The sequence below is a fragment of the Mercurialis annua genome, linkage group LG1-X, assembly GCF_937616625.2.
Source record: "Mercurialis annua linkage group LG1-X, ddMerAnnu1.2, whole genome shotgun sequence".
In the NCBI taxonomy this organism is placed as follows: domain Eukaryota; kingdom Viridiplantae; phylum Streptophyta; class Magnoliopsida; order Malpighiales; family Euphorbiaceae; genus Mercurialis; species Mercurialis annua.
This window is the reverse complement of record NC_065570.1, coordinates 63,026,541-63,042,733: the sequence shown is the minus strand read 5'-3', so window position 1 is coordinate 63,042,733 and position 16,193 is coordinate 63,026,541. Positions and strand designations below refer to the sequence as shown.

General features: G+C 28.8%; 1 protein-coding gene across 1 annotated transcript; it reads left to right on the top strand.

Annotated features, from left to right (window-relative positions):
- Positions 1–209: 209 nt before the first annotated feature.
- On the top strand, positions 210–7,837 carry LOC126686884 (glucomannan 4-beta-mannosyltransferase 2). Its single transcript, XM_050381168.2, has 9 exons — positions 210–886; positions 995–1,093; positions 1,707–1,959; positions 4,071–4,181; positions 4,692–4,828; positions 5,368–5,481; positions 5,719–5,918; positions 6,069–6,278; positions 7,218–7,837. Exons 1-9 carry the CDS (start codon positions 554–556, stop codon positions 7,369–7,371), a joined length of 1,611 nt encoding a protein of 536 aa, XP_050237125.1. The 5' UTR covers positions 210–553; the 3' UTR covers positions 7,372–7,837.
- Positions 7,838–16,193: the final 8,356 nt, after the last annotated feature.

The window sequence follows — 16,193 nt, the reverse complement described above, 5'->3', positions numbered from 1 at the left end:
TTTACTAGTATCTATTTGAGATAGAAAGTAATATTTTCTAAAATACAGAAGTAAAAAAAAACCAGTAAAATGAATCTAATTTTAGAAGATAATAATAGTGATTCTAAAATTATTATTACTGCTGGAAATAGAAGAGTAATAATTAAAACTCCAAAATTAGCAGCAATAATTAATCTCTCTATATATATAAACTGCTCTTCTCTTTCACTCATTACACCTCTCTCTGTTTTTTCCCTCTCACTCTGTCTCAATGCTTTTGCGTCTCTGCTTCATTTTTCTGTAACAATTAACAGAATCATTTAGCTTTGACAGAAGATTTTAGAGAGAGAGAGGGATTGAGAGGGATTTTTTTAAAAAATACTACAAAAAAATCTGTTATTTTTCCTTTCTGGGTATAGCAAATTCAGAGGAAGAAGAACAGATTTTTGAGTTTTTTCTTACGATTTGAGCCAAACCCATTTCACCCACATTCATCAAATTCAAAACCCATAATTTAGATCTTTAGATTTTCATACTCTGTTTTTTTTTTCTAGAGAGAGAAAGCTCGATAAAAATGGCGGAAGATTCACCAAAACTGATAATGATACCAGAATCATTTCAGGTTTCGAGCAATGATATTGGAGCTCAGCTTTTTCTGATTTGGGAATTGATTAAAACTCCATTGATAGTCCCTCTGTTACAGCTTTCTGTTTACATTTGCTTAGCTATGTCACTTATGCTTCTAATGGAGCGGCTTTACATGGGTATTGTAATAGTTTTGGTTAAGCTTTTCTGGAAAAAACCTGAAAAACGTTACAATTGGGAACCCATGAAGGATGATTTGGAATCTGGGAATTCTGAATTTCCGTTTGTTCTTGTCCAAATCCCTATGTTTAATGAAAGAGAGGTATTTTTATGACATTTTGTTGTGTTTTTTGGCATTTTTGTTGCTTTTTTTTTGTTTTGTAAGTTTTAATAATGTTGTTTTCTGTTGTTGTTTTTTGGGGTTTGACAGGTTTATAAAGTGTCCATTGGAGCAGCTTCTAATCTTTCTTGGCCGGCTGATCGGTTAGTGATCCAAGTTCTTGATGATTCAACCGACCCGGAAGTCAAGGTTAATTCATAAATTAAAATACTTTTTTAACTGTTCTTTTTGCTTCTTGAAGAAACTGAGACCGACATTTTTCTTTGTGCTTAAATTAACACTTTTACTAGTTCTATTTTATATTGCACAGAAATTTATCTGGTTGTATATTTTGGCGTTTTATTTTCATTTACAGAAGAAAAAAAAATTTAGAACCTCACATTTATAATGTATTTTGGTGTTTTGTTTCTACGAAAATTTAATGAGTCTTATATTTTTATTTCAACTTTTTTATTTCCGTATAACGTATTATGCACTTAAAAAATAACAAAGGTTCATTTCGTTTCTCTAACTTAATGTAGAAGATCGAAGGAATCTAACTTCGTAATTTTAGACAAACAAATTTAGAGTTTGTTAATTTTGAGTAAGATATATGTCCTAATTTGATATCTTTCTAGATGGTCAAGGGTGTAAACTTACTCAAAATTTACAAATTATGAGTGTTTTTGTTCAAAACTAAAAAATTGAACTATATTGATCTTTCGTATAAGTTGAAGGGAAGAAGTGAATGGATTTAAAAAGTTATTTGGTTGGTTTTGGTTAAAATGGTGAAATAATTGAAAATTCTGATTGGTGGATACAGCAAATGGTAGAATTAGAGTGCCAAAGATGGGCAAGCAAAGGAGTAAATATAAGGTATCAAATAAGAGAATCAAGAGGAGGATACAAAGCTGGAGCTTTAAAAGAAGGATTAAAAAGAAGTTATGTGAAACATTGTGAATATGTGGTCATTTTCGACGCCGATTTTCAACCCGAACCGGATTTCTTGAGACGAGCCATTCCTTTCTTGATTCATAATCCTGATGTTGCTCTTGTTCAAGCTCGTTGGAGATTTGGTATGTCCCATTTTTCCCTTTCTAATTTGATTTTAGTTCATTAACTCTTTTTGATATGATAGACATTTTGATTCATTAATGCCTTAATAGCTGGGCTCCATAGATACCTTGTCATTTGTGTCGGTAGTATTTAGAGGTGTGCATTAGGTTCAAATCAAACCCAACTTAAATTTTTATTATTTAAATCGAACTAAATTAAAATTTTCAAGCCAATCTATCAGAACCAAAACTCTCAAACCGCTTTAACCACTTAGTTTGCTCGACATTTGTTAGTTTGGTTCGATTATCTGATTCGGTTTATATTAAATCTTGACTTTGTCCAAAATTTAACATAACCGAACTCTTCAGTTCAATTTGGTTTTTACAACTCTATTTTATCAAAAAATTGTTCTATTTTATTACATTCACCACGAAAATAATAAATTTTATATGTATAAATTATTATAGTCATGTTGAGTTATTAAACTCGAAAACTTTATAATTTCACATAAAGTAATACCGATGATACCATGCTTTGATTGATAAGCTATACCTAAAGTTGAAGTTGCCAATAATATTTAATGACAATTTTAATCAATTTGTATTATTTATTTAATTTATTAAAGAGTGGAATGGTTGATTATTTATTTTTAATAATAAAAAGATAGTAACTATTAAGGAGTGTCGGTGGTCTAGGTATGGTCTTTTATAATTCTTGCTTTATTCATTGAGGGTAATGTAGTAGAGAAACTACTACAACTACTATTTTTACTTCTTGCATGGGGTTAATGTGGGGTCCTTTATAAATCCACCAATCACGGGATAATGTTCACTTTTCCCTGACTAACGTGGCCATCTTGATTGTGACATTTGGCGTTCTAATCACCGTACATCAACGGTGATAGGGCCCACATGCTTCTTAAAGAAAAGATGCATATGTTAACAATTCATCTAAATTTAAAGTGTTGAGATGGAATTATACTTCTTCCCCAATCCAAAATTAGTACTCTACTTATAAAACTAAATCATTGTCTATTACCTCATTCATCACTAAAATTATGATACAAGTATCATTCATTAATTAAATATATCATATTATTAACATCATAGCTATGGGTGAGCTAAAATTAACCGAAATTAAATGTACCAATCTATTTTGTATAATTTGATTTAAAAAATATATTAATATGATACTTTGGTCAGTTAGATTTGGTTTATAAAGAATTTCAGTTCGGTTTTGGTTTTGAATTTTAAAAAATTGGTTAACCGAATTAACCCAATTTTTATATTTTATAATTATTTTTTATTTGTTAATTGGTTTGACCGAATTAATCGACTAATTTAATTAGTTCATTTCTATAGAGCTCAAATTATTTAATTAATTTGTCACGAATAATTAATATAATTTGAACTATTCTGACCATATATTGATGTATCAATCCAATAGCAATCCTACCTCAATTAACTCCTTAATTGGCAGAAAATAATCTCCTACACGTACATCTATTTTTATTATTATTCTTGTTTTTATTTCCTTTGTGGCCAAATCGAATTAATTAAATTTGTCTAATTGCAATCCGGAAAATCCTCCAAATTTCAAGCATAAAAGCTGCAAAAGTTTCAGGGCTTTATTCTCGTCATTTTAGTGCAAGAAAACAAAATTAGAGTTCTTGAATCTCTCTCTTTAGCACACATGGTCAATCACACGTCAGTTTACTATGGATGAAATTGCACATGAAATAGATTTGGCGGGGTAATTTTGTCATTTTTCAGTAGCAGACCTCCACTTCTCTGTCACGTGCTGTTTTTTTGCAAGTGAAGAAGCCCATACGTGGGTCCCTCTCGTCTAATTGCCGACACTCCAATTTTTATTTTTTTTCTGTACTCTCTCTAGTTTACTACGAGTACATTATAAAAATAAACAAATTAAAATTATTTGGATAAAGAGATAGATTCTTTATGTGACGTGGCGAAATCTAATTTGAGTCACGTTAGGACAAAAAGTAAACGGTTAATTTTTATTATTAACCTTAACAAGTAGTATCTCATATAATCATTAATTTTATATGACCAATAATAGACCAACAAGTTGCATACTTTTACTTAATCAATGATTTTTGGAATTGATGCAGTGAATGCAGATGAATGCCTGTTGACAAGAATGCAAGAGATGTCATTAGATTATCATTTTACAGTGGAGCAAGAAGTTGGATCCGCAACTCATGCCTTCTTTGGGTTTAATGGTAAAATTTAATTATTCTAATTTTCCTTTTATTTTAAATTAATAAAAGTATGTAGTAATTCATATTTGGAGATTAAAAAAATTGGTTGATTTTATTTATTGTGAGATGTTTACAGTTATTATTATTATTATTATGAATTAAGGTATTGTATTGGGTGAATATGCATTTCTTATCTATCATAATGTTCATGCTTTTTTTTGACTAAATGCCATTTGGGTGGTACATGCTAGAACTAGAGCTCCACATTTATTGGATATCCGCCCGGCCCGCTCAGCCCGGTTTGAATATTTTATTATGTTCTGTAAATTTATTTTATTGTTTTTTTATCAAAATTTTCTATAGGTCTAGAAAAAATGGGTCTGAATTCATATAAATTTAATACTATATGTACTTGACTGTAAAAAATTAAGGGTCCCGGGTTGAACCTACCGAAATTCGAAATGTGAGACAGCATGTGGTGTATTAATGAGTAGAATGTGGTAATAATAATAAGAAAATGTAATGTCGCAGGGACTGCTGGAGTATGGAGAATTGCTGCAATTAATGAGGCTGGTGGATGGAAAGACAGAACTACTGTTGAAGATATGGATCTTGCTGTCCGAGCTAGTTTGAGAGGCTGGAAATTTATTTATCTTGGTGATCTCCAGGTATTTTCACATTTTCCTTTTACTTTTACCAAAAATTAATATGTCGTCCGTAAATTCTCATTTTTATACGGACGGTAGAGTAGAGTGTGTACCATATCAATCGAAAAATTAAACAATTTTGTTTTTTAAATTTTTTGCTATTTCTTTAAAATTAGTAGTAATACTTTTTTAAAGTACTATGTGCTAAAATGCATACTACATTACAATGTGGCCTATATTTGATTTCTAAATTTAATATCTTTTGATTGCTCTTTTTATTTATCATTCAATTTTTAAAAAAAAATGTTAATGTACTTCGGTAAAACCAAAAACTGGAAACGGAACCGAAATGCATTTATTTTGTTATTTCTTCAAAAATGTATCGATTTTGATATTGTTACTACCAAATCAAACTATTGAATGCACACTCCCATCTGTCGGTATGGCTCAATTAATCGGGTTTAGATTGAAAATTCAGTGAAATTTCATTCATTTTTCTATGTAATTACATGATTATGGGAGTTAGTTAATTGATCATTAAATTTTATTATATTTTGTAGGCAAAAAGTGAACTTCCGAGTACTTTCAAGGCCTTCAGATTTCAGCAACACAGATGGTCATGTGGTCCTGCTAATCTTTTCAGGAAAATGGTGATGGAAATTGTTAGAAATCAGGTTGGTTCAATCAATTTACAATTCAACTCAACAAAAGTTCATTACACCCTCCAACTTAGCACAAAAGATAAAAAAATATAAGTTCGTGGTTTTCAACAAAAACATTCATAGTTTATCGATTTTGGGTCAGTTTACACCTTTAACCATGTAGATCATCATCAAATTAGGGTGTAAAGTGATCCAAAATTCTTATTATTTTAAATTATTGGAAGTTTCTAATTTGAGTGTGAATTACAGAAAGTGAAATTCTGGAAGAAAGTATATGTGATCTACAGCTTCTTCTTCGTGAGAAAAATCATAGCTCATTGGGTCACATTTATGTTCTACTGTGTGGTTCTTCCTTTAACCATTTTAGTCCCTGAAGTTTATGTTCCAATTTGGGGTGCTGTTTACATTCCTTCAATCATTACAGTTCTCAATTCAGTCGGCACACCAAGGTACACTTACTTTACTCTTCTTTTATGCACAATTTGCAATAAACACCAAAATTATTTTTTATAGCCAATTAGCCCCCTACATTTTTTATATTCAAAATTAATACATTCAACTTAAATTGATAGAACTAACATGTTGTTGAAAATCTGCAGGTCAATTCACTTGCTGTTCTATTGGATTCTGTTCGAAAATGTGATGTCTTTGCACCGAACAAAGGCGACACTCATCGGTTTGCTAGAAGCAGGAAGAGCCAATGAGTGGGTTGTTACCCAAAAAATTGGAACTACACTTCAGAAAAATTCTGATGCCAAAAAGAGTGGACTTAAATTGTTTAGAAGACCAAGATTCACATTCACCGACAGGTAATTAATTGTTTTTTTTTTTCAATTTTAATTTTTCGAGTCCGTCCGATTTCGGCATAAAAACATCTCAAATAAATTTTAGTGCAAATTCGGACTATATAAACGAAATCAAATTGATTATTTCGGTTCAATTTAATTTGATCAGTTTATTTCGAACCGAATGCGCACCCCTTTTTTGTGGTTAGTTGTTCACAATTGGATTTGTTGTCTGAATTATTGTTTAGGTTCTTGTCTGATTTGCTGACATATTATAAGATAGCTTTAATCATGCCAAAGATAGCTTTAATCATGCCAATTCTGTAAATTAATAAAATACCAAATCCCATATTATTGTACTATTTGCCTATAAGACTAAATCCCATTATTTTAAACCCAACAGTTTCGAATTTTAAATTGTTTTTAGAATGTATAGTAGTTGAGAATTTTTAGTACTTTCTTGTTTGCTAGAGAATTGAGAAGTTAGGCTGTTTTGTTTAGGGTTATTTACCTTTAACTCCCTTCAGTTTAGGACTGAGTTACTATTATTTCCCTAAATTTTATAAAATTACCATTTCCTCCTAATATTTTAGTTAACTGAAACCTCATTGTAATAGAATTTCAGTTATCCAATACCGAATATTGGGTGGAAAATAGCAATTTTTTTAAATTAAAGAGTAAATTAGTAATTTAGATCTAAATTTGGGGGAAAAATATTAACCCTTGTCTATTTGTTTCTGATTGTAAGAAGACAAATGGCCTGTGACTTAAGAACTAATTGCCCCCTAAAACTATAGTTCATAGTCAATTAGCTTCAATCAAACTTTGTTATAAATTAGCCCTTGATATATCAATTTTAATCAATTAGCCCTTAAAGTTATTATTAAAATTAATTAATTTGGATGCTAGTATTAATATAATCTATTCAATGATTTTCAAATTTTGTTTATATAAAAATGACAGGATCAACACATTGGAGCTAGGATTTGGAGTATTCCTGTTCTTGTGTGGATGCTATGATTTTGTTCATGGAAAGAACAACTATTTTATTTACCTCTTCCTCCAAACGATTTCCTTCTTCATCACCGGATTCGGATACGTCGGAACCATTATTTAGTAGCAGCAACACTATAATTGGCATACACAAATCCATGCAGCCAATTTCATGTTTTCATGTAATTTTCTTTTTTGATTTCTCATCTGCAACACAATATATAATCAGTGGGGATATATGAGCAACAGTCATTTGCAATTCCTACTATTTCAGATTTTTTGAAGGAAAAAAAGTTCATTGAGTAGATTGATTTTCTTGAGAAAATTAAGTGTGAATTAGTATAGTGAAATTAGGGGGAAGTTGATATATTACAAGAGAGTGAAGGACTAAAGAAGGTAGCAAAAACAATAGCATATGCTTTAGGCAACAATAATGTTTTATATTTTATTTTTAATATATAGATTGGTTGTAATTGTGAGATTTTGGATTTTATTTTTTTGGTCTTGAATTGTTAGTTTAGTTTTAGCTGAAGAAGCTGGTGAAATGAAATGGTGTATTTGTAATCAAAGTTAATTTTTTATTTCTACAATTTCTTGTGTTCTTTATCTCTTAAATAATTTATTTGGTAATACCCAATAGATGTTACAAAATTACAATTTTTTGATGTGTTTAATAACTTTAATTCATTACAAAAGTCATTTTTTAAATTTGCAAAATTTAATAAGGCCTAATCCAAAAAGATATTAGTAATAAGAGTTCTATTTTAAATTCTCTATTTTTTTAGTAGTTGAAGTTAGAAAAAAAGAACAAATTTGAAGTTTAAAATAAAATAAATAAATAAATATTATATTAAGGTAAAATGTATGTACAATTAACTTGATTGGAAAAATGAATATAATTAATAACAAAATAATTAAATTGAGATAGATTTATAAATTTTAAAAACAACAAATAAATTTATAAAAAATGATTTTAAAACAAAAAGAAATCAGATAAAATTATTATAATTATATTATAATACAATTTCAGTCATACCACCCCAATCACTAGCCTTTTATCTTATGCTTCTAATAATTGGAACCAATCTTGTAAGCCAAGCATAAAGCATAAAATAAGATAAACACATTTCATCATTCCTAATGTTAGTTAAAATACATATTCTTTTTTTTTTTTTTGAGGGGAAAATACATATTCTTTAGAAGCTAGACATTGTAAAAACATCCTTATGATCATTTTTCATGCCTTGTCCTAATCATATTTAGCTTCATGTGATCGTATCGTATGGGTCCATAAAATTATAAACCCAAACAATTAAATGTTAAAAGATCATATGTTTTTTATATGCTTACATTTAATTAATTATTAAATTGAGTCCATGTACTTTTATAGATTATTAGGTAAGAATCTCCTTTTTTTTATATGGCACATTGTGCTAAAATTTGGTCATTATAAGAGTTAGTCCCTTGTTTTAAGGGATTAATTTCTAATAGTGCACCAAAAAGATGCTACATTTTGGTTTCTTCAAGTACAAGTTCCAATTTATGTTTGCTTAATTGCCCTTTTTTGCACTTCAATCAAAGAGCAATAAAGGGAACATAATTATAATCTACAATAGAGTAGCAATTTATTCTAAATTATCAACAATTTTGGGCTTTGGGAAGGTAAACAATATTTCTGCATTTTAATATTGAACAAAGGGTCAACGCACCCCCTGAACTTGTGTCACGGGGTCATCTAACCCAATTTATAGTTTTTTGAGCAACTAACCCCAAAACTCTTCATTTTTGGATCAAATAACCCAATAATTTATATTTTTATTTTAAAAAACAGATTTAGGATAATTATATCGCAACAATTAGGGAAGTATTTAATTATTTTTTTGCATCTCTCACCTCCGATTTATATTTTACGTGTTTTAAAAATATAATTATGGGTTACTTGACCCGAAAATGAAGAGTTTTGGGGTTAGTTGCTCAAAAAACTATAAATTGGGTTAGATGACCCCGTGACACAAGTTTAGGGGGTGCGTTGACCCTTTGTTCTTTTAATATTTTATTCAATTTCGGGGCTCATCACAATTAGTTTCTTTAAAAAATTAGAAACTTCTAAACCATCATAGGCTTTTTATTATTATTAATAGACAAAAGGCTAAAAAATGACCCTCATATTTCTACCCAGGCTCTTGAGGCTCCTTCATGTTTTTTTAGACTCAATTATAACTCTCATGTTAACGAAATTTTAAGATGAATATATTATAAAAGGTTAATATCAAAAAAATCATGAATTTTACACGTTTTCTCATTTTAATCACGTAATTTAAATTTTCTCATTTTCATGCACGAACTACCACTTTTTCTCAAATTCATACACGGTGCTGAGGTATTCATTGGTGTAAAACGACCTCCACCTCAGCGAATTACACCAATGGAGCCGTGACACCTCAACACCGTGCATGAATTTAAAAAAAAGTGTTAGTTTATGCATGAAAATGAGAAAATTTAAACTGCGTGATTAAAATGAAAAAACGTGTAAAATTGGTGAATTTTTATAAGATTAATCTTATTATAAATACTATAAATTGTAAAATTATAATTATATTAATATTTTTAGAAAAAAGAAAATTAGACAGTTATCTACCTAAATTTGTCTTGGCTAATATTATTATTACCTATATCTTTAGCTTAGGCTTCTTTTACCTATATTTTGTTTATATGTCAGCTAAACCACATGCATTTCACAATAAAAAAGGAAAGAGAATTGGAACATACAACAAATGTAGATGAGTTTTTCTTTTTCCTTTTTGAAGAATTAAAGGTACGCCATAAAATTTGTGCACCTGGAAACTAGTTTTATTAGTATTTGGCAAATAAAATAACAGTGTTATCTCATACATTGGTTATGTTTGGGGTGGCCACAATTCATAATTTGACGGTTCAAGTTCAGAACCGCTGAATCACAGTTCAAAAAAAAAGTAATAGAACTGGCTTGCAACCATCTAAGTGACGGTTCCATGTCAATTCAGAACCGGCCGGTTCCGTTTGCAGTTTCTGGTTTGCGACGTTTTATAAAAAATTGAAAGTAAAATAAAATTTAAATATTAAAAAGTATAATTTAAAAATAAAATAACATGCATAGATAACATTACAAGAAAAAATTAAAAAAAAATTATTATATTAATCAAAAAATTAACTAAAATAATATATAATATATATCTTATTGGAATAATCAATATATAATGTAATATAATAAATATTTAACATAATATAGACTACTGCAATAAAAAATATATATTTTTTAATTTTTGCATATTTAATATGAACTTTCAAATTTTTTGCAATTAAGACTATGAAACTGTTTTGGATGCAAAACGACACAGTTTTAAATATACACCGAACAACACCGTTTTAAATGTAAAACTGCACCGTTTGAGTGTAAAACGACGCTATTTTTTAAAGGAAACGCAATCGTTGTCTTAATTCCAAAAAAAATGAAAGTTCATGTTAAATATGCAGAAATTAAAAATTACGTTAAATACCTGATAGATGCGGGGGTTTTACAAGTGGTTTCTAATATAGAATCGGACTAAAGATGTATGTATCGGGTCTAGTAATACATTAGTGAGGTGTCTGAATGTTCGATCTTTGTGAGGGTTTAGGATTGGTCTATTTATAGGCGAGCGTGTATTCTTTGCTTCTCCTGAACAATGTGGGATTTGTGTTTTCCGTATGCTTTATGGTCTTATTCAATCAATACCAAAAACACGCCAAAGTTGGTGATTTTGCAGTGCAGTTAGGCCTATAATATAATATATAACATAACATAATCTTTATATATATAAACATCACATAACTTTTTATCGACAATTATGACCTAAAATTGTCGGTTCACGGTTCAAAAAAGTTGGAACCGGCTCGGAACGGTTTTTGTATGGTTCCGAGCCGGTTTTGATGCAGTGTTTGACCGATTTTGGCCGGGTTCGACCGGACCGGTTCACAAGCTGACTTGGCCTATGGTCAGCTCTAGGTTGTGTCATGTCATATTTATAATAAAACAATGAGCATTGGCGATAGAATTTTTTTTAATTATTATATAATTTTTTTTATTATTAATTTTTTTACATGGGCAACACACTATTGGTTTATTGCCCGAATGACATGACGCAACGGTTGTGTGCTATAACTTTTCATAAAATAGACCATTAATTAATGTCCAAATTTATTTTAGGGCCCCTAAACTTATACCTTTTTGTTTATCTGGTTCTTTTTAAAGTTTTATATTTATTTAGTACTTAAACTTAATTTATTTTGAATTTCTTAAATTTTTTATGAAAAAAGAACATGCATTATATTCGTCGTGAAACGCGCGTAAGGTCGAACTTGAAAGTGGATAGAACAAATAAAATTTAAAAGTATAGGAATTTGATAAATAAAAACTTAAAAGTATAAAGATTTATTGAATAAAAAAATTTAAATCATTAATCCAATTCTACTTTATCATTTTTCCGCGTGATAACAGTAACGACAACTGAACAGACACATAGTCATTCTGTCTAAAAATAACATATTAAATCGAATCCGTAAAATATAAGGATCTAATAAATACATTTTTTTAAAAAAAATCAGATAAATAAAAAAAATTAAAGTAAAGAGATTTCAATATGAATTTAACCTTAATTAATTAGAGACTTAGAAGTAGTATGTGCATGGTCATCGCGTTCTCTAGCTACCATCCCAATATCCCATGCTGAACAAAATAAAAACTACAAATCTTATGCCTTTATGATTTTATAGAGGGTATGGTTGTCAATTGTCCAGCTTATAAAAATTTAAATTTAGTGTCTTAAAAAATTAAACATTTTTATGAATAAATTAAATGTTTTTTAGGCGGTCAATTTTCATCATACTGTTCAAAAATGTTAAGTTTATTTTACATTTTTAACTTTTAATTATAGACGATTATATAGTTAAATGGTATGTTCAAAAGAACATTTGTTTTGAATTTTTTTCAAAAATCAAAAATAGGATACTACTAATGAAATTACAAAAATTGATTAGAATTGAAAAAATTGACTTTTCAATGTCTTTGAATTAAAATTGAAATATATTAATCGAAAATAGACTAAAATTGTGATTTAAAAAGTTTTGAAAAGGATTGACCGTATCTGTAAAAATTCTACTTTTTTAAGAGATTATAATTATTTTCCACCTTAAAAATATATTTTTTTAACCTGCACTACTTGCACCAATTGCCAACCAGCCATTTTCTTATTTCTTTTAGGACAAGAATTAGCATTTAATTTGATTACTAATTAAAATTTTCTTCTCAATTGCATAAAATGCACAATTATGTAGAATGTACTGATTAAGTCATTTTAATGTTGCAGTCTGCAAACAATTCATTAACTTAAAATATAAAATAAAAAGGTAACATTATAAATGAGGCAACCAACTTTTTATTTATTTTTGTCACACTATTCTAATGAATATTAACCAAACTTTATTGGGATTGCATTAATGTGAACTTTTTCAATAATGGAAGAAAAGAATCCTATACATAGTTGATTGTGACAAACAAAGAACTTCGCTTTTTGTTGGCACTCTTCAAACATTTGCCTAAAAGAAATGGCATTTTCAATTTGTATGGTTATTATCTAAAGGTCTATGACAGATCCACTTAGAGAAATTAAAGCCTGAAAAAGTATCAGGTGGCTTTAATAAAAAGTAGACAGAACCCAACTCAATTGCTAGGTGATTTTTAGGGGTGTAAATGAACCTAGTTGAACCGAGTTTTGGAGTGATTATGTTCAGCTCGTTTAGCAAATAAGGTACTCATGTTCAGGTTGTTTAAATTTTATAGTTTTCATGTTCGGTTCGTTTAAATTTTATAGTTTTCATGTTCGACTCGTGTTCGTTCGTTTAGCCGCTAAACAAATAAGCTTGCGAACGAGCTCACGAATAAGTTCATGAACAAGCTTGATAAGTACGAAACGAGCTTGTTTGCGGGTCCGTTCGCTTAGCAACTAAAATATATAAATCCACAAGCACAAAATTATGTTAGTTTCTTATATCAAACTACATATTATATAAAAATTCTAGTTTTATTAAACCTAAATAATCTTAAAATTATATAAAATATGAGTAGTTTGCGAACACCTAACTAATCGAGTTTCTAAACGAACTTGTTCATAAACTCTTATTCGAACTCGTTCACGAATTCTTATTCGAGCTCGTTCATGAGCTTTTTTTCGAACTCGTTCACGAACTCTTATTCGAAATTATTCAAACTGTTTGTGAACCTAAACGAGCCGAACATCACCATGTTCATATTCAGTTCATTTAAATTAACGAACATAAAAACAAGTTCGAGCTCCAATCATTTAGAATACGAACAGACACGAACCGAGCTTTTATCAAGCCTAACACCGAGCTACTCACGAGCAGCTCGGTACACCCCTAGTGATTTTATAAGGAAGACGATAATTTTTTTTTGTAATATTGTTTATTTCTATTAAAAAGTATTTTATATTTCACCAAAAAAATTATTTTACTATAATTTAAATTTTTTATTTTTAATTGTAGTCCAATTATAAAAGTTCATTTTTTGTTTATGTATTTTTCATGTTATATTTTTTTTACTTAAATGGTTATTATTATTTCAGCCGAAATTTCAAACAAAAGATTATATATTTTTCATTTTTATTCTTTTAAAATATCACCCATAAAATAAAAGTTTAAATAGATGTCACATTTATACAAAATGAAGCTAACATCGTCAGAAAGAATACACGTCTGTCCTCAAATTGTAAAATTTAAATTATAACTTAAGCTATTTTAATCGGATTAAAATTAATAAAATTATAGCTTTTAGTTCATCAATACAAGTTGTAAAAACATAATTTTTTAAATTATTATATTATATTTTTATTAAATAGAATAATGATTAAATCTAAAATTTTAAAATTGAATTATAATATTCTTAAGGTTTAATTCTTTAAAAAAACCCTACCTTGCATTTGTCTTTTCGTTTATACCCTGATCTTATAAAACCACCATTTGTACCCAATTTTGAGTTTTTATGTTTCATCTCTATCCAAAGGTATTAAATTGTACTCTTTTTATTTGAAAAAGAGTTTAAAACAATCCTTCATTTTTAACATATATACTAATTAGATATTAATATTATTAATAGTACAAAAATACCATCTTCTTTAAAAGATTAAAAATAATAATTTTTTTTATTTTTTAAAAATTATTTCAAGAACCGCCGCCACTCCTTTTCATTGGAAAAGGAGTGGCGGCCGCTCCTTCTCCGTGGAGAAGGAGCAGCAGCTCCTTCTCCAATTTAGAGAAGGGGCGGCCGCCGCTCCTTCTCATCGACGACTCCTCGTTGCTCCGGATTTTTTTTAATTTTTTTTATTATTTTATAAAATTAAAAAAATTAACTAATTATTAGGATGTATTTGATTATTTTTTTAAATTTAAGGATTTGTTTGTATTTTTTAAAATAAAAAAAAGTATGTTTTAAACTCTTTTTCAAATGAAAAGAGTACTATTTAATGTTTTTGGGTATGGATGAATTATAAAAATTCAAAATTGGGTACCAATGGTATTTTTACACGGTCAGGGTAAACGAAGAAAAAGTGCAAGGCGGGATTTTTTTTAAAGAGTTAAGTCTATTCTTAATATACTAAATTATGACGGGTAGTAGAGGATAAGTTTTTAAATTTTTATTGAGATGAATAAAAAAGGGACAGATCATTGATGAGGGTGAGTAAATTTGTTATTTGAAGTTGATGATAAATGGTCTTGAAAGGCATATGCTAAAAGAAAGCACATGATGTGATTCATTCTAACCATGAATTAAATTTATGTTCATTAATGCTTCATTTTATGGATGGTCTTGTCTTTTTCAATTTCCATGTCAATTTTGTCTTTTAAATTCACTACTTATAAGATAATTCAATATTTTTAAAAATTTAAACTAAAAATAGCTCGTGTGATAATTTACCATGTCATACTTGTAATGAAATCGATGGTGCATATATAGGACTGTAAACAAATAGAGTTGCTCACAAGTAGCTTGACGTTTAGATCGATAAAAATTCGATTTGAATTCCTTATATCTTGAAAAAATCATGACCTTAGTTTTATGTTCATTTTTAAACGAGGTGAACATGAATATAATGTTATTCAAGGGTAATTAATTTTAAAAATTATTGAACTTTCGAGTTTTTTTATTTCAATTACTAAACTATTTATTTTTTTTCTTTTCGATCATTGAACTTCTATTTTTTTATCATTTCAGTATTTTTCGGTCAAAAATGTTTAGGTGGCAGCCGAAATTAATTTTTTTTAACTTGAAAACGTGACATATTTGCATAATTTGACCTAAAGATTTATGTTCAAAGTGAAATTATATGCGCGGTAAATTTTTAAAGTAAAACTAGTAAAATCCGGTTGTCACATGTTAACTTCCGGCTGTCACCTAAGCATTTTTGGCTGGAAATATCAAAATAAAAAAAAAAGTTCGATGATAAAAAAAAATAGTTTAGTAACTAAAATAAAAAAACTGTAAACTTAAATGATAGTCAAAATCAATTATCCGTTATTCAATTTGTTTATGTTCGAATATAAAGTCATTTAATTATTTGTGAATAGGTTCATATATAAATCCAATTACAAGCCAGTGAGGCCTAGCCCAAGTGGTTAAGGCGCTCCAATGCATTCCTGAGATCTCGGTTTCGAGTCTCACTAGGGCCAGTGTTTAAGGCCGAATTAAAATGGAAATTTAACTACTAACCACTAACGTAACTAGATTATCAGAAAACAAACACTGAACAGAGCAACTATATTGATTGAAGTTTGTGATTACAAAAATTAAAACTAATTACAAAAAATCGAATCTGTATTTATAGAGAAAATGCAGTAACCGTTTCTCACATACTA